A 24,676-nucleotide genomic window follows, 5' to 3' on the forward strand; every position below is an offset into this window, starting at 1 on the left:
CAAACTACACCTTTAACTATTTATTTATCTATTTATTAACACCATAGACAATAAATAGAGGAAAAAATGAATAATTATAATAAGCTAAAAATGACCAGTATACATTTATCCCATTTTTTTAGGGATATAAGTTAAATATAGATTTATCTAACAATTTTTGTTAACATACACAAAACTATTCTAAAAACAATCTTACTTTAAAATAGCCTGTTTCGTCTCAAGACATGTTTTCTGGTTTGAGAAATATTTGTAAAGTAAGGCTTGCGATTTTTAAAAAAAAATGCTAATTTAATCAAATAACATCAAAATAGATGCATTTTAATACTTTCATCAGTTCGCGCCAAGAATACGTCGAGTTACTAGTAACACTGTTCTGCAGCTATATTATATCTTGTGTATTAACATATTATTGAGCTAAATATTTGAATATAGAATAATCGTGAAGACATGTTACACACATTTTCTTTCGTCATACTGAATTTAATATTATGAAATATAGAAATTTAAATAATATAAACTTACATAAAAGTAGTAGTTACTTTCATTACGTCAATAATAATGTATTTACAGTAATGGCAACACGCATTTTCCTGTTATTTGTAGTAGCTCAATTTGTCTGTGACTACTCGACTTTGCACAACAGGATTTGTTGTCAAATATAATCAAAAAGTAGTGAATTCAGTGAAAATTATTTATTGTATCGTGTAATGTAACTAAAAGTCAAAACTAAAAACTTGTTTAATTAGTAACGATTATATACTTTAATTTAACTTTTCAATTTTAACGTGTACCACTTAACTAGTGTGATATTCATTGTTTGATATTGAGATATTTTAAAAATCTTCGCTTTGAAGCAAGTGTTAGATAATTTCAATCCCGTTACGCGATGTCGTGACTACGGTAAGATAATTTTTCATGTAGCAGTAATCTAAGATATCATCTGTTTGGGGTCATCGTTCTCAAAAGGCTGGGTGGGAGGGACTTGAGAAGCAATTGTTTTAATTAGTATAGTTCCCGTGCAGTATGAGCGGTGCACGCGGCTGAGGCTTTGCGCCCATCATATTTACGACATGGAGTTTTGCCAAGTCGGTCGTTCGTGGCGCAATTTACGAGTTTCGTCCCTCTAATATATTAGCCGATCGAAATTGCTATGTAATAAACATTGCTAAAGTTCAGTATTTATAAAGAAGTGCTCTTTGATTCTCATTGCCCTAAGTATTTCAATTGTGTACAATAATACCATCTAATATCCTTTGGTGAGCTGAAAATCTTATTCAATTTTCAAATTGTCAAGACATAAACTCATGAATGAAAAAACTTTACATATAATAATACAATGTACATTAACATTTATTATTAAATAATGTTAGTAGTTTATTATTGGATTAATATAATAATTTGTAAAACATGTTTAGATGAAACTACATGAAATGTAATAATATTTCAAAAAGAATTTGTCAAAAAAATAGATAGTAGATGTTTGTAGGCTGATTTTTGTATTTAGAAAACTAGTTATGAGTATACTTTTTATTGAAAAATGTTTTTAGTAGTACATCTTTAAAGAAATCAAAATATTTACAATAAGGTAAAAAACAGATATCTACAATTGTTCATTAGATAATACAGTTTAAATTATCACAAAATTAACTGTTATCTTTATACCTTTGTTGGTTTTTGATCTTTGTGTTTATGGAATAACTGATAACAAAGGCTTAATCAATGATGCACAAGCGCACATAACTTTTTGGAAAGTATTTTATGTAACAAAACTGTTGGATATTTTTAGGGAAAATGGAATAATTCAATTGAGTACATTATTGCATACAACAAGTGGTTAATAGATTGAATTACATTACATATATCACACACAGGCTGCTTTCAACAAGTCTAATTGGAAATGAATAGAGGATGAGCATCCACTATGGATTTCCAATAGGACTTAGGTAGCCTCTGTTATCTTATCGCTAAAGATGATGATTATGAACTATTATTTTACAATGAAAGATATTTATTTTAACTGCATATGGAATATAACAAATATGTTATTTTGTACAATTTACTTGTTTTGAGGCGAACTTTTGGAGGAGGCCTATGTTTTGCAGTACACACACATCCAAATTTATTATATTTATTTAAAGACAAATGGCTATTGTATATTTAGGAAGAGTTGAGAACATAATATCACTGTAATTTAACACTTCTAAAACAACATTAAGTGTTTGTCAGGTTATATGAGAGTACACTTTTAAAGAAACCTTCCAAGCTTTATGTTGAAATGTTTGAAGGGGGGAATATTAGCAAGTACAATGCACTCTTAATCCAGTGATTGTTTCCCCTATTGAAATCCAGTAAGGTTTTTTGTTTTCTTTTACAAGCACTATGGAAACCAAATGACTAATTTAAAATTGGGTTTTTCCGAAAATACAAGGAAAAGATAAATATTGTAATAAACACTTTTTTATGAAAGTACTTTTATTTAGAAAATATATAAGTTTGGTGGTACAGTAATATAAATTAAGTATAGGGTCTGTGGTTATGTATAAAAAAATTTGCCTTTGATATTGTCTTTGTGTGATTTTATTATTCTTGATGTTGTGTCATCAGTGTAATAAGGAAAAGGAATAGCAGATAAGCAAGTATTTTTTACATTTTCAAATGATGTTAATATCCATTTGCAATATAATTTTTTTTAGTAGTGAACAGATAAGGTGGTTATTTATGGCAAAATGATGAACTATTTTGTATGAATATATGTTAATTTGTATATGCCTCAGGAATTTTTGAATTTCAAATAAGACTAAAATGACTGTTATTCATATGATATCACGTTTATAGTTATGGCTTGGAAATAAGTTTTACTAATCAATTGAATGGATATTACAGGGATGGCCAAACTGAAGCTTCTGAGCCACTTGTGGCTCTTTGAACGATGATTTTGGTTCTGATTGATTGTCAAATTATTGCAATATTTCAATTTATATTACCTATGTCAGCTCTTGGGAAATCGAAACAAATTACTGGTGTGAATAATAATTATTTTTATTCCACCACAAAATTAGCGAAATCCAAACACGGATTATAATTAACTAACCAGCATCTTAAGTATTATTAAGAGTGTTGACATATATGTGTGCCATTATATCTAACTTCGATACACATATATGGTACTTTTAATAAATATGATTTTTGTAAAAAAAACATTCTTTTACTTGTTTTAAATGCTTATTCTATTGCGGCTCGCAAAAATTTTCAAATTTCGAAAAATGGGTTGTACTTTCAATGAACTTGGCCACCCTCGGTATATTTAAAAAGATACTTCTTTTCTGTATTTGAAAAATCAAGTGTCATGTCTTTATTTTCTTGTGTATGTACTAAAAGTTACTCTGCCTATTCCGAATTTAGGGCTTTGCATTGTATTGCCTACCGTGAGAATTCGCCTTTTGATAGATGGGTGTCTGAACCGAACTGTCGACAGTCAATCAAGTCATCTCCGTGTTGACCTTGTGGCTGCTGACCTTCTATTTATGCCTTTTTTTCCAATAATTAGGAAAGTTTCACACCTAAGCATTTTAAGTAAATATTAACTAATTTCATAATTTTAAGTTAGGCCAAATCGTAAATGTTTTATGTCATAGTATAAAGACAAGTAAAGCTTTATAAGATGTGATGTTTAGATGAAATATGATTAAGTGTGAATATGGTCACACTGAATCATATTTCATCTAAACCTAGAGATATAAACATATATATAGAAAATAACTATCATCAGCATTCAAACCAGGGCTGGTAAACTCACGGCCCGCATGTTAAATTATAAAGCTCTCGAAGGAATTCTGGTTTTCCTGAAATTTACCCAGTAGGTGGACGGATGGCATGTTATGATCGAAGGAAGTCGCTGGATATAGGCAGCGCAAGATCAGTCATAGTGGCGATCGTTTCTTGAGAACTATGCCTGCCGGTAGGCGTCTATCAGCTGATATTGATGATGATGATGATGTAAATTATTAGTGACCTAAGAAAGCCGAATGAAATGCGAAACTGATACGTTTGATTGTGTTTATTTGTTATTTAGGGCTGCATTTAACGTGTACGAACATTTACAAAATCAATGTAATTTGCAGGTGCTATTCTGGAAGACTGATAGAAGATTAGATCAAGTGTGAAGGTGTATAATGACGTAGGCGAGGATGTCGAAGGTGCTGTCGGCGCTGGGCGGGGCTTTGCCCGACGAGCGCCCGCTGCTTTCGCTGCAGATTGTTGAGAGCGTCGCCAAGTGTCCAGCTGGCTATTGGGCCGTCAGTCGGACCTACGATGAAGATGCGGACGCCGGCCTGCTTCGCCAAAATGGACTGTTTGGCAAAAAGCCCAGTCACTATATCTGCCTGTCAAAGTCCGAAGGTATGTACTTTGTGGTACTTTTACTAAACCTAATAACCTCATCTGCAGTAGAGGTTCTCTGACTTTTTCCTTATCGGTATGTCTACCATGTTCCTAAAACTGGATAAAAATGTGAATATCAGATCAGGAATATGCAAGTTATTTCAAGTAACAGTCGCTGATCGTCTTAACACATTAAGGAAGGCCTGGGACCACACGTTTTCTGGCAAACTTGTAGGTTCTAAAGTCTTCATAGCTTTGTTATTTATGGAGCAATTCTTGTGAAACTTACAGAGAATGTACTATAAGATGCTTTCTAGGAATTATTGTAAAAAATTACAGTAATCGACTACAAATATTGCACATCGACCTTTGCAAAGAGACAATCGGCTAATTTCGGCTTCGTAGAGCATAATCTCTCTCTCTTACACCACCTATGAGACATTTTGTACGATGTGCGACAGGATAACGCCCTAAAAAGCCGAAATTAGCAGACTGTCCCTTTCCAAAGGTCGATGTGCATTAATTATTGTCGGGTATTGGGTTTTTATAAAAATTATGAATTTCTTAATTAAAAAATTAATTTGTACGAAACTTTTAGAAATTGTAAAACTGGGTGCATTTTAGGTATTTAAAAAAAATGTTTCTTAATATTTATTATAAAACAATTGCTTAAAAAAATTTCAACGTAGTTGTTAATTTTTTAAAAAATAATATCGTGTGATATATTTTTCTCTGTAAAGAGTAACCATACAAAATATACATATATATCTTTACTCACTTCGTTTTCTACGTGCGAAACAAACTGCAGGGTCCGAAAAGGAACATGACACACGAGAAAACTCGTGAGCGGTCCGCCAAAGATGTGAGTAAAACACGAGAAAACTCGTCAGCGGTGCATAGTGTGTTAAAATATTATTTGCCTACATTGATAAATGAAGTCAAAAAGTTCTCTCCCATAATCAGATAAATTTTCATGGACACCCTCTTACGAATAGTGAACCTCAATTGTTTTGTCGCGCCAACGTAGACAGCCGTTGAGTCCCTCATGGACACCTGGAGTTCCACCTGGACCACTTTGGCAACTAAGGGTATACAGCAATGTTTTTCAACCTCTTTTGTGCAAGGCCACACCTTCAAGTTCTTATGGCCCCTTACATACGTAATTTTTTATGAAAACGAAAGGGTTAAACTAGTATGGAGTCCATTTTTGAATTGTCCCCCTTTCGACAATCAAATTGCCCCCCTGAGGGGCGTGGGCATCGGGAAATACTCATCTTAAGCAACTTTTTATTAGAAACAATTTTTTGACTAAAAATTGAGCTTTATGCTTTCTGTTATATGACTTGATAAAGTGAAGACACTAAAATCGAGGGCATTTATTTATGTCTAACACATTAAGGATGTTTACAAAATATGTAATTTTTTTAAATATTTAATTGCTTGATTCTAAATTCAATTTTAGGTTCAATGTTGATTCTAAATTTAAAAAGCGATTCAAATGTTTTTATAAATCGTAAAATATGTGGCGTGATTCGGCATATAAATGATCCATATGTATGAAGACGTTTTTTTTTTGTTAAACTATAAGGTTTTTTCGTTCGTTAAGTAAAATATGATTTTCTCTATTGAGAAATCAATGGGGCCAAGTCAATTGTTTTCCTTAAATCTGTCGGTTTTAATTTAATGTGTTAAGCGGTAATTGATTTAAAACAAAATAAAAGTTGCCGCTCACTTTATCAGAGTGTAAGCCTGAGAAAGCCTGGGTGGTCAGATATATGACACTTGTTATGATTATAAGATGGCAGCTATTGAAGCTGAAATATGATTCGTGGTAATGTGTACGTAGATACATAGACAAACGTCGCTATAGAAAATAGTTATCGTCAACATTCAAAGCAGGATTTGTAAACTTGCGGCCCGCATACGATTGTGTGGCCTACGGATGAATTCATATTTTTAATTAATTTACATGAAATATGTAAATGTAAATATGAAAACCGACGCAGATGAGCATCATATACTTTTATTAATTATATGTACATTCTGATGCGACCCGTAAAAACTTTTGGGTTGGCCTGACCTGATTCATATAATGGATGTCTATTTCAGTAGGTATTTTTTTCTTGACACAGCAATACACTTTGCTATATATCTTTATAGCTAGAAGTTTTGTAGACTTCCTTTGAAACTAATCAATTAATTGAATGAGTAATTAAATGGCGGACCATTTAGACGGTCGTCGTATAAGTTCACTAATGTGGTCACTACTAATATCAAGATAAAATATTTTATATTTACGTTTTAAGAATTGTTTTAAAAACTGAACGGCATGATTAATGAAATAGGTTGAACAATTTATTTTAATCGTGTATAAAATATGGATATACCTTCAGGATTGTAAAATTTTAAATCAAAATTTTGAGTAAAATTTTCCTTACTCTACTAAACTACTAACGTCTTCCTTTAAACGATGTATTTTAGCATTCAAGACCCAAACCGTAATTTTAAAAGCTGGACATTTTTCTGTATGGGCGTTGTTACAAACAAACAAGACACCAATTGTTTAAAAACAAATGTGGAATGTAGATTCTAATAAAAAGATACATTTAAGATCTACTAATAAAACCATAAACGATTTTTTGATTTTGATGAAAATCGAAAAGATAAAACTAATTTTATAATGGAACATTAAATCATTTAGATTGTGTTAAGCATGTCCATGGTATGCCTCCCGGGCGCAAATACTAAGAATCGCTGAGCCTATTCCGGTCACCGATTGTAAATTTGAATGTTTTGATATTCTTAATTTAAACATTTTAAAAGGGCACTGTTTTTTTTTTATTGTACGCTGTTATAAAAGTTCCTTGGGTATTATGTGCCAATATTATTTACTTGATTATATTGTTATAAATGCAACTACCAATTAATATCTGATATATAGTACAGGCGTCCAAATTACAGCTGTTTCTGGTTACGTATTCGTTGTAAACATACGTATCTAACGGAAGTTTTAAATATACAATTGTTATTTCCCTATTTATATTTAATCGATAACATTCGTTTTGGTGTGTACGCATTTGACCGACATAGCTAGCGAATCGGAAAATTGAACCATATGTAAGAATTTTGTCTGTAATTATAAGGAAGCTGGTGGGATGTAGATGAGAGGATTGAATCTGTGGTTCTTCCTAGGTCTTGGAGGTCTTGAAGGTAATAGCAAAACGGAGTTTAAAGTAAAGTGTGTATATTCGCTATTTGATGTATTTGGTGTTGTGCTGCTAGCCTGTCTAGGCTTTGTACAGCTTCATCGAAATTGAGTCCGTGGAAACAGAGGTCCACGAACTATGCGAATTCGTCAAGCTTCGTCCATATTTACGTGGGATTCCCCTTTTCGATGCGCCGCAGACGATGACGTAATGTACCTCCTGCAAATCTAATTTCTTTACATGTGGTAAATGAAATCTTATCGTGTTAATTAAAAAAAATCAATTACCTGTATCAATTTTTTTTTTACTTTATTATATGAATATAGTCGAATCCGTGTCCGTAGTTAATTAAAAGTTAATATAAATCTGAATATTAAAAGATAATCTTTACTTTTCTTACACGATTATGTATAATGTGTCTAAGATACACAATAATGCTTTCTGAGGTTCTTGGGCTAGACTCATTGCCATATGGACAGCAGTGATAGTCCGGGCCAAAAAAATGCTTTCTGATTTATCAGACATGCTCTGTTACATTATACCATAGTTTTTCCATTTTTAATCCTGTATATCGAATTAAAATCGTTTGTATGGCCGCTGTCACGGCGCGCAGTATTATTCAACACGATCTCTTTTATTATCTTTATCATTTCAGCCGTAGTTTTTATATACACCTACCCCCCCATAGATTTAATAAAATCGGTTGTAAGCGGCACCTCGTGGATCGATGTCCTATAATGCGCTTGCTTCTCCGTGGTCACCGATCCAGAGCCGTAACATCCTAGCACCCACCTGTTGCGCGTAATTTGTCTGACCACTACCACATTCAACTTGAATCTGCTGGGTCACTTTACTCTGGAACTCCTCATTCTAGATCTCTAAAAGATACTTCTTAGCTATCTTCTTTAATTTTGAATCGCATAAAGATTTACTATAATAGTGTTAAAGAAAAACTAAATTCGGTGTTGAGTATTCAACAATCATAAATCAGTCGGGTTCTTTTATCATGAGTGTACTTCGATGTATTTATTTTATCAAGTGTAATAATAATATCGTCCTTGACTTCTTCAATATGTGACACATCTCACTCGAACACGATTCGTCGGAAAATTTGGATCTAAACAACAACTGCTCCTTTTGGACATCTATTTGGTAGATCGATGTTCAACATCTATTGACTGAAATGATGGGAACTCCTGAAAATGAATCGCTGCATGCGGGCAGCGCAGAACCGGTCACCGTGGCGATGTTTGGGAAAGGTCTATGCTTTGTAATGGTCATCCATCGGCTGAAAAGAAAAAGAAAAAGTAGAATATGACACATTCGCACTCAATCATCTCAATACTATAAATCGGTACATTTAATAAGTCTAGTTAGTTACTACACTAGCCATCTCAAATTAAACAATTGAAAATCCTACAAAATACGTGAATTAGTACGAAAAAGAAATAACTTGATTTGTAAGTAAAACTAATTTGTTTCATTTTACGTATAAGACGCCATATTTCCGCTAAGCATAGTGACATCATATACCGCAAAGATATTTTATTTTGCCATTTGCTGAGATGGTGAGCTGTCGTTGACCGGCTCGTTTGCATATCTAATAGACGTTCATTCATTAACACTCTATTTACATGTATGACGTCACAAATCATTCACTAACCACATGTACGGAAATCATTCAGAGCATTTTTCTCATTGTAGTTTTCAGTGAATGATAAATTAATGGAATCGATGTTTCAACAATTTTTTTCAATACATCTAATATATAAAATTCTCGTGTCACGGTGGTCGAACTTGAACTCCTCCGAAACGGCTTGACCGATTTTTACCAAATTTTACATGCGTATTCAGTATGTCTGAGAATCGGCTACTATCTATTTTCCATACCCCTAAGTGATAAGGGTGGTTTACCCCTAAATTTTATTTTTAATTTTTAAGACAATTTTTTTGGTTTTTATTTTATTATGATACAGCATACAAAAATACATACAAACCTAAATTTTCACCACTCTACGATCAACCCTTATCTTACATTTGTTAATTAAAGACTATTTTTTTTTGCAAAACAACGTTTGCGGGATCAGCTAGTATAGATATAAATGAAATATGGTATGTATTGCGGCGCGGGTGGTATACCACTAAGTGGACCGGAAATAGTAATGGACGCGTGAAATCGCTGAATGCGGGCAGAGCAGAACCAGTCATTGTGGTGATTTAGATGCATGTGCCTTGTAGTACCCGTTTATCAGCTGATAGGAAGATGATGAAGTGTGGTTTCAACTAAGACAACGATTTTAATGCAAACATAAACCTCCAGAAACATTCGGTTTTCACGCTTCTTTAATATTATTCATGTGGCGAAAAAAATCAAGTAATATTAACTCTAGAAAGATGGTGATTTAGATATCTTAAGAGATATATACCTTTTTTTTTGGTATACAGTACAACATACCTTGCCCTCTGGGGATAGAACATGGGTATGTGGTATTCCTAAATCGCCAAAATCTTTTCGGTGGTCGTCGTCTGCACCTTCGGAGGGGCTGCCGGGTATCCTAAGGAACTCGCAGCTGCCCTTTAGCACTGTGCAAAGAGACATTTCGGGAAGAAAAAGTGCCTTCCCCCGGCATCCTCGCTGTATCGCAGCAACACGTATGTGTCCTCATTGAGTGCACTATGAGGACACATACCCTCAACGCCCGCAAACCCGATAGTCTTTTAGCCGCCTCTTACGACTGGTAGGGAATGCCCTAGCACTGTCCTAGTGAACCGGAGCTAACGAATTGATGACATATATACCTAATTTTTACCAAAACCAGTCAATATTATTGTATTGTGAAAAAATAAGTTTTGTAAAGAGATTTATTTGAAATAATCTTTTATACTATTTCCAGTTATATAAGTTGTTGGTAAATTTAACAAGAATAGTTGTTCTAAATGAAATTAAAAAGAAACAATTAAAAAACATGCTTGGGCAATTATTTGTTGCCGACATAGTTCGGCCATTTTGTTAGGATGCGATTAAAGATTTTGTTAAAACCAGCGACGTCTGTTTGGTGGATATGTATGTCCGATATTATTTTTCTTTACCAACCTTGCCTCATTTTAACATAGAGGTAATGTTTAATGATTTTTAATATAAAACCTTCTTATATATTTAGTCTATATTTAATGGAATCAGGCGTTACCTCGCGGAAGTCCATTCCCAAATGCCTTGACTCTGTGTTTGGCACTAATCAGTGTAACATAACTCCTGAAGATGCCCCGTGGAGGGGTGAAACACGTGTTGAGTAATTTATATATAATATAATTAACAGTGGTAGTTGTGTGATTCGCATTGTTTGCCGCATAAGCATTTATTTATTTAGAAGTGGCTAAATATTGGTCCTTTTCTTACATATTTAGTCAATCTTAAAGAGATGTTTCAAAAATATCTTTTTAGCTTAGGCATCTGTCCGTCACCGGATGAACTAATTGTTGGTATAATGAAAGTCAATGATGTCATCTTGTATTAAACGTTCACTTTTATTGTCTCGAAGGACATCGGTCACTTCTTATTATAGGCAGGAAAAGAGAAGGATGTAAATATATTGCGATCTCTTTATTTTGTTTATATCTGCGGTAGGTCTTTCTTACGTAACGGACAGTATCATATTACTATTACTATTTCTGCCGTCAAACAATAAGTTAGAGTTGTTATATATTTGATTGAGTTGAGTAGAAGTAGTTTATGGCATATAACAGAAAAAACGGAATGGAATGAATAAAAAAGAATGATTGAATGATATTGAGATGGAAAAAAGACGAGAATGAAATATATAAAAGTATATGAAAGAAAGGCTATTTAAAGTAGTACCTGCGAACCATGATAGAATAAATAGTATGAGAATAGAAATAGTATGAGAGGTCTCAAAATGGGTGACATGAAAAAAAAACTGAACAAAACACCACCTGCTTTTTCAGTTGACATTAAACATAGTTTTTCTATGTAATATTGTTACTTGCTAGTAATTAATTAAAGCCGTCTCCATATTTTCGTAAATATAAATCTACTTTAAGTATCATCATCATTCTAACTATACGATGTCCACGGCTGAATATAGGCCTCTTCCATAGATTTCCAATAGAACTGGTTGCAAGAGGCCTGCGTCCAACATCTTTCAACTACAAGTCATTTATTTAATGGAATCAGGCGTTACCTCGCGGAAGTCCATCCTAAGTAAGAAAAGTACCAATATTTAGCCTCTTCCGCCCATGCAGTGGTAGTCGTGCAATAAAGTGCACCGCCCGCCAGCCCGCTGTTACGCATTTATCAGCACTATATATCACTGCATGTGCGGAAGTGGCTAAAAATTGGTCCTTTTCTTACAAGTCATTTGTTCACTCTTCGTATATAATATTCGATCAGCCAATAGGGTATAGATTCGTATATATATTGTGCATATGTTAAATGTACAGAAAATGTAAAATGAAGTAATTTAAGGTATGTATAAAAACCTCCTTTTCGACTTGGTACTAGATGCGGCCTGCGCTAGAATGATTCTGATGGTCGTTGGAGGAGACCTAAGCCTTATAGTGGGCGTTACGGTTGACATAAACGAGTAAATAAAAAAAAAAAAAACTTATTGGACATTGTGAATTAATTATTGAATTTTAATTTTAAGTTTTGCTGTACGTACATTAGGGGAAAAAAATTTGCATTCTTAATTAACATAGTGTCAAAAGTTAGTAATACAATAAAGTAAAACCAAGTTGCCGCCATTTTTGTATAACGAATTAAGGTCACCAAACTTTCGAGCACGCCTAACCGTGTTCGTATCATTCAAAATGTATTTCAACTTTAGAACACCGAATACGATAACGGTCACTTACTTTTTTTAGTTCTTATAAAAAAAATTACTTCGTGTCGGCGGCCAGTGATTGTTTTTTTTTTCTCGTCTAATGTTATCCATGCCACGATATCTCTTGATTTCGAATGTTCGTTTTATACTTACTGTAAAGGATATAATAGCGGTAGGCTATTTTATGTAGCACACGCAAGTAATAAAAATAGCAAAATTTTTGCTAAATTGTTAACTTTTAAATAGCTCTGAAATCGTTATTATCGAGTGGTTGGTACAGATCGAATATTCAGACGAATATTTATTTTGAATCTTAATAATTTTTAGTTAGGATATTATGGAGACGGCTTCAATGAGTTCATCAGGTCAGCCGATAAATGCCCACTGCTAGACAAAGGCCTCCGCTATAGATCACCACGACGATTGGCTTTTGGGAAGCCTGCAATGATAAAAGCGTGATTGATAAATAAATTAGAATTAATATAAACGATAAACGACCTGTCGTTTTCACTCTTTAAATGAAAAACCGTTGTTGTAATATTCTTTGGTTGAGGGTCCGAAAAAGATAAATTTATTCTTGTGTCATCTTAAGTACATGATTTTTTTTTAATTTTTTTACTGACGAAAACGACAAAGCTTTACGGTTTGTCTTCCAAAACACCGTTGACTATAGTAATACGTCCATAAACAAATAATTCTTAGTCCATATAGACTTAAAGTTTATTATTGAATTCTACGTAGCATTATAATGCTACGTAAATTATAAATTATTATTATTCTGGGTAGGCGATGATGAGATAGTAGACACGGCGTGGAAAGGTCCTCCAATAGTTTTTTTTTAATTCTAATTTTTATCGCTAGTGTGTTTTTTTTTTACAATATTTTTTTTCGCTTTTACTAAACGCAGACAGTTGGGAGAGGGTTGCCGCTATTTGATACGGATCTTTCTTCTCCCAGCTGCGCGGCATGACAGCGTTTTATAATTTTTTACAATTTTTCTTACACAATTTTCTCTTATTGGTAAATACAGCTAAAATTTATACATATTAACAATACAATTTGGAATACAAACAATACAATTTGGGTCCTACAATGGTTGGATCGACGACATGGTTAAAATCACGGAAAGTCGCTGGAGACATTCAACGCAAGACCGGTGATCAAGGAGATATATATGTCGGATGTATATTCTTATATATCCTATATTATATCATTGTAATTTAGTAATTTTGATGGTTGTTCGAATCGCTTGAATAACCACAGTGTGTATCGTGGAAAAGATTAGTCGGTTGCCTTTTTTTACCTGGCTTACATTGATGCCCAAATGGCATCAGGAGTTAACGCGGGTTCGAAGTGGCAGTGTAAAGGGAGCTTAACTTAACACTGCCGTCCGCATGTTTCGTAAAAATTTATTCGCTTGGCTCCGGCAGCGCTAATTCGGATTACTTGGCTTGTCGCCGGCCGTTTTTGACATTATCGGGAAATTATGAATTGTAAAGTTTTAATCAACTCATCGCTAGTTCTTATGCCTTATCAACCCTGTTCCCTTACTTTCATAAAATTTCGAAATTATACATACTTAAATAAATACAAAATTTGTTTGTTTTATATATTTGTTTATTTCCTTTCTCTTTGCTGTTCAGTATTTTTCTATCACATGGTATGAAGCAAAACAGTCTCCAAGATGCAAAGTCGAATTCGCCTTGTAAATATTTCACTATCTACCGACGATTCTGCTCCACTTTCACTTTTTTCATCTCCCATGTCTTCTTCCGAATCAGCCAAATCGTCCGGAACGTCAGACAAGACGTCCGCGCATTCATCATAAATAATCGTGTCGTCTATTTCGTCTGCCATGATGAAGGGCACAAGCACTTATGAAAACAAAAAACTTTCTGACGTGTGTAACTTATTGTTATCTAAACAAAACAGCAACAGAACTCGGTAACCTATTTTAAAGTAGCGAAGCGCGTGGACCCCTGGAGCTAATCGGCTCGTGCTGCTATAAACTACAGAACGTGGATGCTGGAGAAATGTCCGAAAGATATCACTTAAAAAATTCAACTTTCGTAGAGACTTATTACATCAACATAACTTACAATGTGGTGCTCGATTGTGAACATTGGCAATAGATTGTCGATGTCACGGTCACTTTGGAACTCTGCCGGGTCGCACGGCGGTTGCGGGGCAAGGTTGTTAACGCAGTTACTCGTTCATTGATTGCCGTTAATGGAACTACCTCAGCGTACAGTTTGCTCAATGAACAATGAAAGCTCAATGGACGTGGTTTTAATATTAAATCACAATATCAACCTATAAATGCGCACTGCATGGTACGGGCCTCCTACAAAGATCGCCACGATGATGAGTTGACTATGCAGCTTCACTTGGCAGGGAATAGCCGGCAGACGCAGCGTTGGTCAATAAGGCATTACAGTCAACTAACACTGGTCAAAGACCTTCGTTTATAGACAATGCGGTATTTTGGAGAAGATATTAGGGGGACCGGAAAGTAATGTCGCTTTCTTAAGTTAAATTCACACGACTATATCTTAAACAAGTTTTTATTTCTAATCAACAATATTTTCACCTTCGTTATCGACAACGTTTTGCAATTGAGTATACAAATTATCAATGCCAGAGCGGTAAAAATCAATCGATTTTGTTGTAAAATATGTCGACAGAAACGACATTACTTTCCGGTCGCCCTAATATTTCACTAACGCTGCCCATACGTGTCCGATTCGGTGAGATATCACTTAGTGTATAATTAAATGACGATAGTATTTTTGCAAGCACTCTTAGCGTTTTAACGGTGAGGTCTTTAGAAATGGTAGGAATCTTTAGTAGGTGTATCGGGTACCCTGAACTAAAAAAACGCATTGCGAGCTGCAGCTCCATCCCAGGTCCTCCGGAGGAGGATTTCTGCACAGTTAGCAGAGTTCGTAAAAGCAAGTCATAAATTTCCTCCCGCCTTATTTTACTCGCCTTAACACTTCATCTTTAAATTTACAAACATAAAAAGAGTATTAATGGTAAGAAAATTATTAGAAATAAAAAATTAAATGAAGGGTTTTGTTTATTTTGCCCCGTGTTTGGGCCATAACAAAATAAACAAAACCCCAGGTCTTGCAAGAGCACTTCATCGTATATTTTCTCTCGCACATAGATGGACCAAAATATACAGGGCGATTGGTTATATATGTAATAGCTTTAAAGGGGTGAATGTATTGTTTTTTTGCTGTCAATTAATGTATAGTACACTCTATCCAAAAATCAACGGTAGTGTCAGAAAAGTCAGTGTAGTCAGAAAAGTGTCTTCAAACATATAAAAAGTAATTATTTTTTACTATCTATCCTTGCATACCTTGTAATGGCAAAAGTTATTGGCATGTCGCATTCCAATGGGTAAAATGAATTTTTAGAATGTATATAAAATGAATTTTGGAAATAGGTGCAAAAGATTTAAAGCTTTTTGCTGAAAAAAGGAGCTATGTAATCACACCTTTACTTATATCTAAATATCTATCTAACATGTTTGTTTTATATTTGCTTTTTATAGCTAATGTTGTTGTTTAACGTTGTACATGGTCAGTGCCTCTAATGGAATTACTATCGGCCGCTGTTCCTGCCGCTTGAGTGCGGCTATTGTTCCATTAGTCGCGGTATGGGTCGTCGATTAGTGCCCCATTGTTTAATTTAAACATCGCACTAACCTAACTGCAATGGAATGTAACGGCAGTTTCTTTATTTGAATCCATTAAAAATAAAAATGTCATATGTATTATCTGTGTTATATGTTGTATTGTTTTATATATTATCTGTGGTTTAGTCAGTCTCGTATTCGATCATCCATAAATTTTATGTCAAGTAGTCTCAATAACAGTAGAACAAACACATGAAATGTTTGAAATGCACGTGTTTAATTGACTTTTTTGTCCACTACGAACATTTTCCTTATGGCATTTACATAGTTATCGGTATTGATGTCGCTGGTCTAGACCATTAGTTTTCCAAGTAGTGCAGATCTATTCCTAAGAGTCCCGAATAAATTTTGGTTCACAATTTCGTAAGCAGGGTCCCCGAAAATATATCTTTTTTCGATAGTGAACAACTAAAATGTTACCACGGCTTGATACCCGGATAGTAATGTTGATCTCCATAGCAGCCTCAAACTCTCAACGGTCCCTCCCATCGCGAGTGCTTCTCGCTGCTCCCTCCGTACCTCAGCAAAAGTCAAGAGACATCCCAAAGACGTACTCCTCACGCCCATCATAGGGTTCCCACATAACACGCACCACATCCGCTGCAGACACTCAAAACTGCAAGCGCTGACCAGACAGCACTAGCACTCATTGCACCTACGATACTCCGCACAGGACATCGCGTAGTTCATAACAGAACAAAACGCAGTAAGAAAAGGACCAATATTTAGTCACTTCCGCACATGTAGTGGTAGTCGTGCAATAAAGTGCACCGCCCGCCAGCCCGCTGATAAATGCGTATGCGGCAAACAATGCGAATCACACAATCGCCACCGCCTAATTACTCAACACGTATCGAGGTAACGCCTGATTCCATTAAATATTTAAGAACAAAACGCCACTTACCAAATCACAACACCCGTTATTAGGGCGCGGTCGGATTCGGATCCCTCCTTGGCTCGCCTGTGGTCGACGCTGCCATCCCAAGCCGCATATACACAACATCAACACCACACAGTTTTTCTCGTGTAAAGCGGTTTACTACTTGCGAACGTCATCGTATATCTGGAATGCGTCTGATCAGCCTCTGTTTTATTTTTAAGTTCACGGACCCTTCCGCTCGGTGAACTCAGTTTCGGTGAAGCTGTAAAAGCCCCCGGGCTAAGAGCATCAGCTTCAACCGAGAATAAGTAGTGCCTTGGCTTCACATATCAATGAATGTAGAGAGATAATTTTTTAAAAGGCTCAGCGACTGTTGCTTGCATTTGCATAAAAAGTGAAAAAGTTGTCTATGACATAAAATCTAGAAACTTCTCTCCTGGACTTTTGCATTACGATAATGATCAACGAGTACTGTGGAGTATTCAACCTTAGTTATTGCTCGCACTTCGACATTGTGTGGTTGCGACCACTAAAGACACCTTACAATTTGTCGACATCCTAATCCGGTGGACTAGTAAATGCAAATGAGAAGATTGCACCCCTTTCCGTGCCATTTGGCTCGACGAAACTCTGACCCAAGTGTTACTTGACACGAGGTACACAGATCACACAGATGCACAAGAAAGGTCAAAATCGAACTGCAATGTAAAAGCCTTTGATATAGACACTTTTGTTTCTAAATATCGGCGTTTCTATTACTGCTCTTGTCGTACAATACTATTGTATATGTGATTTTTTTATTTGACTCATCATTCGGTTCATGATGTTTACTTTTAGTCTCACGATCTATTCACCAGCCTGGGTCGTCATATTCATGTTTGAGTGAAAATTTTCATCACGAGTCAGACTCGTCAAAGCACGGCAAGGGGTTAACCATAGACCACCACATTGAATGTGGTCCTGCGTGTTCGTGCGATGATGCGGTGCGTGTGCGCAGGTGTGCCGGGGTACGTGATGGACGGCGTGGCGGTGGTGGGCGAGCGCGAAGCGACTCCGGCCGGCTACAGCGTGGCAGGGAGAGCCGGCAAGCGGCGCCTGTGCACGCGTGTTTCGCGGCCGCACGCCGCCGCGCCCGCGCCGCCTGTCACCGACGTCATCGTGTGCTCGCGGATGCGCCAGGCACCGCGCGGCTTCCTGCGCGCCGGGTGAGCCGCCGCCTCCGCATTGTCACTACCACGTCACAAGCGCAGTTCACCCGCAAACACTTACAAAATCATCTTATCATAATATAACGTCATTATTGACTTCTTCTGGATCTTCCCCTTGTATATATTTTTTTCACAAGTGACCTCCATTTATGGGGGCCTCTCGTTCTCTCTGCCTTATGTGGGGCGGAGACGTTCTAAATTCAGATAAAATGAGTATTTCAATCTTTATTACACATCATCTGTTATTCATACCTTTTACGCTTCACACGACCTGTCCTTGTTATTGTAGATTTTCTTTCTTGCATCTCCTTCCTTCATCTACATTCTCAGGGACGTTCTCAGGGACGTTCTTAGCGGAGAATTTTAATTTTTATTCTACATTATCTTTTATCCATTTCTTTTACGCGTCACATGATCTGTCATTTTTTACACGCAGTTTTTTTTACATTAATTATCACAGATTTTTTTTATCGCAGACTCTTTCCTTCGATTTTTTTGTTACCTATTGTATCTTATCATCGCAATGCCACTGTCTCTATTATGCATGTGCAATTAATACATACTATGAGACGAATGAGAGATATAAAATACTTTCAGCTGTAGATAAGTATACATGTTTTTGTACTTTTCTCTTACATTAAGGTTATTTACGTTTTATATCGTAAGAGATTACATCTATAACGGACTAAGTTAACCTAAGACACCTTATTGATTTCAACTAGTAGCGGTGATAGTAGGCTTTTAACTCCGCTACTTGCCGAGTAAGACATCCACTGGAATGAATTGTAATGTTTCAGTAGAAGGTAAAGATTTGTCTACAAACATTTCTAAAGTCAACGAATAATGTGATAAAGTCAAGTCCAAAGAATGGGTTCCATTTGCCACCTACGCAATGTGTGATATCATTGCATCGCATGATGTATCAAAGATTCTTAAAGGATCTCCCCGAGCGATCCAAGGATCCTGATTTCGATTAAATAATATAAGATCCCATGCCGATGTATCCCAGAGGTTTTTTCAACATTAAGTTTCGCATTTTTGTGTTAAAAGGATTAAACGAAGGTGAATGACCACCCTTGGATCTACGTGCGCGAAATCCTTCGGAAAGTGATAGGTGGATAGATGGACGGTGAGAAGGGCCGTGCAACGACTGCCATGACGGTTGTAGCCCAACAATAGAGCACTGGGACTTGTGATTATAAATCGCAGGTTTAATGCCCAGAATACAATCTTATATAATTTACACTTTGTGCATTAAATATAAAGGTTTGCCACTGCTCACAAATGAGTTAACAGAGAAATGGCAGCTGTGTTCTCTGCGTACCATAATAACACACCGCGACCGCCAATCTGCCTGCCGATCGTTGCGATAATGGTATATCTTCCCCAAGATCAATGGGTTGAAAAGAGACGAGAATAGAACGAGGAAAAAATTAAAAAGCAAAAAAAAAAATGAATTCTATTCTAGTTTAAGGTGCAAGTTACTAAATAGATTGATAGAAGTGACTTGAGTAACTTAAGCACTAATAAGTACAAGCAAGCGTTGTGACATTCAAGAATGCAAAAAAATGAGGGGAAATAATGTCTGAGGAAAAAAGAAAAGACAATGTGAATCTTCTATTCTTCTATTGAAAATGGTGTCTAGGCTACCACTAACACGATATGTAACAATAAATGTTTACTGACAAACAGGATTTGCTTACAATGTTTCAGGTACAACATCGCAAAGTTAACTTGCAAAGAATCATGTTTTTACTAAAATTAATACACAATAACAAGTATCAATAACGCAATACACGCTAATCACGCGACGGGCTTTCTGTATAGATGCGACGGACTGTTCTCAGCATTGTGACGTCACGCATTATTCAATCGTCCTTCTATTAATACACGGAACTGATGTTATATATGATGATGGCAGTGGTAAAGTCATGTTGAGTCGAAAGACCTTGCTGCCCATCACTACAAGAAAAGTTGCAATTCAGTGAAATAATAGTATATACCGGCTTGAGATGATGCTCTTCCAGGAGCTTCAGTACGTTAAAAGGAGTCTCAGGATAGACAACCTTGGCGTCGTGGAATATGCAAGTGCCACTTGGGCAGAAGTGATAGTCCGGTAACAAAAAATCAATCACATAAAACAAACCAATTCGTTCTGAATAACTGATTTGTTGGTAGGGAATATTCATTTATTAATATTATTATATAACATAGGATCATTTGATTTAGCAATAAATTAGGTTCGTCCTGGAAGGAAGTTAAACGTTCTCAACCTCACTGTGCGTTCCTCTCCTTTGTTATTAATGATATGGCATAATAGATTTATGTATCCAGGGAGATCAACGGCAAGATGGTATGCTACAAAGTCAGTGGTGGCAGCGCCGATACGTCGCCGACCGGAGCCCCTAATGAGTATGAGAACGTGCTCACAAACATCACGCCCGAGGCTAACAGGAGGTGGGTACCTTTTACAACATACACTGTGTAAATTAGAAATATCACCGACCAATCTGTAGAGACGTGGTCGTTTACGTGGTGGATCTTATAAGAAGTCTCCAGGTCACCTAAAGAGCAACCAACAGGGTTATGCACGACATCGAAGTAGCTCGAAGAATCGCTCGTCTGATGTGCCTGTGAGTGTGCGACGAGCCGGTATTTTGTCCATCGACATAGGCCACGGGAAGTCGGTGGAAGCAGGCAACGCATGACCGGTTATTGTTGGGTGGGGGGGGGGAGCATAAATCTTTAGACAGTGATACATTCTTTTTAAACAAAACTTTAGATTTGCGCTCTTTTTTTAAATAAACAATAATGAAATATGGTGCTGTGATCTGAAAAGTGGGATCCATTTAATAAAATAACAATATTGCTATGTAATTATTCTAAAGTTTAAATTATCGATTTTTGTTCGAAATTCAATGTTTACTAAGTTTATAACATTTCAGTCCGATATCGGTAAAACTTTACCAAGAGCTGAAACTACGCTGGGACGGCTGTACAGGGTACATTCGTAATTTTGTATTTTTTTTTACTTAAAGAATTCAATCGAGCATGTGACTGTGTTGATTTCAAAAGCTCGAACGAGACAGTTTTGCGAAAAAATCATGCATAGCTAAACAAAATTTTCCGTTTGTGTTTTGTGTGTGATAAATAATAAGCTCTAGTGAATCTCCCATATCCCAACACCCGTAAGTAAATTCAGTTGGGCTGTTTTTGCAATTGTTAACGGACGTTAATACAGCTTTTGTTCCCTAGCAGTGCCGACAGAATTAATTCTATACATATATAACAAAAATGAGTGAGTTTGAGAGTGTTCTTTTGATTTTGAATAATAAAAGGTTTTTTAAAATTCTTCAGCATGTGTCATAACTCGATAACGTATCTCTACAGGCTGCGACCGGCCCCTGAACGCCCCCCGAAGCTGTCTCCATTGATCAACGAGCTGAACAACCTGAACCTCAAATCGCCCAACGCTAACCTCGAGGATCTGAAGACGGATCAGGATTACGTTGGCTTAAGTCCCTCGTATAACATAAAGCCCTCCAGGCCGGCGCCAATACAGCCTCCCAGAGCGATGTCGCCGCAACAAATGGCGAGGGCGAAGTCCCCGATAGGTAGCCCGGGACCGACTTCGCCTGCGGCAGCAGGACGGCGGAAAGGTCCGGCTCCGTTGCCAAGGACTTCTAATTATCAGACGCTAGGCGGATATAACGGCATGGAGGGCGTTCCATTCGTCCTGAATCCTAAACTAAGGGGCTTGCCTAGCGATCAACTGGTAAGTATTCCAAGTTTTTTTTATTTATTTAAACTCTCCTGTGCTATATCAAATAGGACCAGGGGTGGCCTAGTTCTTTATAAGCCACAAGTTTTACAATTTGAAAGTTTTCGAGAGTCATAATTAAATACGTATTACAAATTATGCTAAAAAAAGTGTATTGTTTTTTAAATATTATATTTATTGAAAACATAATAAATATAACAATACATTCCAATAAGTTTAGTCAATAACATATACAGTCATCAACATATGTTGCAGATGATTTATGACTTTACGAAACTAATACGATACAATAATACCTTTTTTTAAATATAATAAAAATAAATCTGAACTAAGGTACCTGGTAATTCACTAGAGCCACGAATAATCTTTCAAAAAGGCGCATGTGGCTCACGGGCTGAAAATTTGTTGCCTATGATATAGAACCAAATTTAATTTAAATACGATATGTACTAACTAATATGTATTGTACATGTTATATTTTATATATAGTATTCTCGTCGTCGTTGTTCCAGCCCATAGACGCCCACTGCATGGCTTAGGTCTCCAAAGATTCTTTGGCGGGATATACCGTAATCGCCAAGTTTGGCGGGTTGGCGATCGCAGTGTGGTATTATGGCATGCACAGGACAACAACCTATATACCATACAATCCTCACCGCATTCCTACATAATTAATGCACAAAGTGTGAATTATTAGATTATATCCCGGGAAATGAATGGAATCCGCGACATACGATCGCAAATCTCAGTCCTCTATAGCTTTTTTTTTGTTTCGGTGGGGGAAATCTTCCGGTATTCAAGATGCCCTGCCTCTGGGGGGAGGACAGGGGTATGTGGGATTCCTACCCACTAAAACCCCCCCTGGTGGTCGCATTCTGCGCTAAACGGGGGACCGCGGTATCTCCCGGTCAGGGATCGCCACGCGGTCTAAGTCCTCTATAGCTAGGCTAACACTGCTCTAATACTTCAATAACACACACTCAACGTACTCCGTACCCATTGTAAATAAAACACACTCCTTTTAGTTTTTCCTTTTGTTTTAAGTCTGCTTTTATAATTTTCATAAGTTAGCTGTGAAGTACCTCGGAATAAATAAATTAAGGTCACACATTATTTTGTGGCCGAAGTATATACGCGGTAGGTACTGTACCCGGCGATAAATATTGAACATCGACCTTTGGAAAGAGACAATCAGCTAATATCAGCTTCGTAGAGCGTTACCTCTGTCACACAAAATACATCGGCTGTCAAAACTTCACATAGGTAGTGTGGGATAGAGATAGTGCTTTACGAAGTCAAATTTGCCGATCGTCTCTTTCCAAAGGTTGATGATTAATATTTTTCGCCGGGTACTTTAACAACAGGGTCTCTTTGTAACACACTCGAAATTGTACCTCAAGCATCATTATTAAGTACTAATTTTGCAATGTCATCGCTTTTGACAGACACAGTTGCCAGTAATAAAGAAACGCACCCGCTTTGAACTCGACCGGGACTACGTGTACAGCTTTACAGTGGAGCGGCAGACGTGAGACAACCCTATAGCAGCTTCTTCACTTCGCAGGATATATAAATAAAGAGAAAAGATAATAAAAAAAACATAATATTTATCATAGAAAACCGGTAACATAACGATAGTGTTGCCATCACTATAAATACTGTTGTATTAAGTTTGACATTGACAGATGTGTCATCCGCCATTTATGTACGTAGTCACGTGTCTTTGTAAATTAAAAAGAAAAGTTAAAACATACGAATAGTACCTTTTCTAACAAATGCAATTATTAAATAAATATTCTGTAGGTTTATTATGGACTGTTATGAACTTTGGTTATGTTATGGTCGCCATACTGTTTTAAGGCAGTCTGTATGGTGCACACGTGAAATAATGTATTTACATTGAATATATAAGTATTTGTGACGCCGGTTGAAAAACAACCCTTAGTGTTTACCCGTAGAGTTCGTATTACATTGCACTTGCGAACGTCTTTAAGAATATATCCCTTAAATGATTTCATAGCGAAATTGATATATTATTATCGAAAATTTAAATAGAATGTCAATCAAATTAAGCATTGGTCGATATACATATTTATATATAAAAGAAAAGGACCAATATTAAGCAACTTCCGCACATGCAGTGGTAGTCGTGTAACAAAGTGCACCGCCCGCCAGCCCGCTGAAAAATGCGTATGCGGCAAACAATGCGAATTACACAACTGCCACCATTAAATTACCCAACACGTGTTTCACCCCTCCACGGGGCATCTTCAGGAGTTATGTTACACCAATTAGTGCACAGAGAAATACAGAGTCACTCTGTGCGGAAGTGGCGAAATATTAGCCCTTTTCTTACTTAGGATGGACTTCCGCAAGGTAACGCCTGATTTCATTAAATATGTATATATATATATAGTTGTATATTTGACTGGAACTATCCAGTATGACATGTATAAAAATTATATGCAACATTGTCGAACATATGAAACTGTACAAGATATGAAATAATACCAGTTGAACGCAGTAAAAAATATAGGACATTATATAAGACAAAAAACAACAGAAATTAAAAAGGAATAAATGGGTATGTGGCTATCCGTCACAAGCCTTATTAGTAGTGTTCTGATAACTCCTGATGACTTGATCATCGATAATGTACTTCTTGAAGCTTCAT

General features: G+C 36.3%; 1 protein-coding gene across 1 annotated transcript; it reads left to right on the plus strand.

Annotated features, from left to right (window-relative positions):
• Window positions 1-759: 759 nt before the first annotated feature.
• Mvb12 (multivesicular body subunit 12-like Mvb12) lies at window positions 760-24,097 on the plus strand. The gene is made up of 6 exons (XM_068772753.1): window positions 760-900; window positions 4,122-4,398; window positions 18,011-18,218; window positions 20,556-20,678; window positions 21,612-21,996; window positions 23,448-24,097. Exons 2-6 carry the CDS (start codon window positions 4,188-4,190, stop codon window positions 23,532-23,534), a joined length of 1,014 nt encoding a protein of 337 aa, XP_068628854.1. The 5' UTR covers window positions 760-900; window positions 4,122-4,187; the 3' UTR covers window positions 23,535-24,097.
• The last annotated feature ends 579 nt before the right edge of the window (window positions 24,098-24,676 follow it).

This window comes from Battus philenor, unplaced genomic scaffold, assembly GCF_028537555.1.
Source record: "Battus philenor isolate CCGP_79_NKW_IND1 unplaced genomic scaffold, ilBatPhil1.0.hap1 SCAF_5, whole genome shotgun sequence".
Classification (NCBI taxonomy): Eukaryota; Metazoa; Arthropoda; class Insecta; order Lepidoptera; family Papilionidae; genus Battus; species Battus philenor.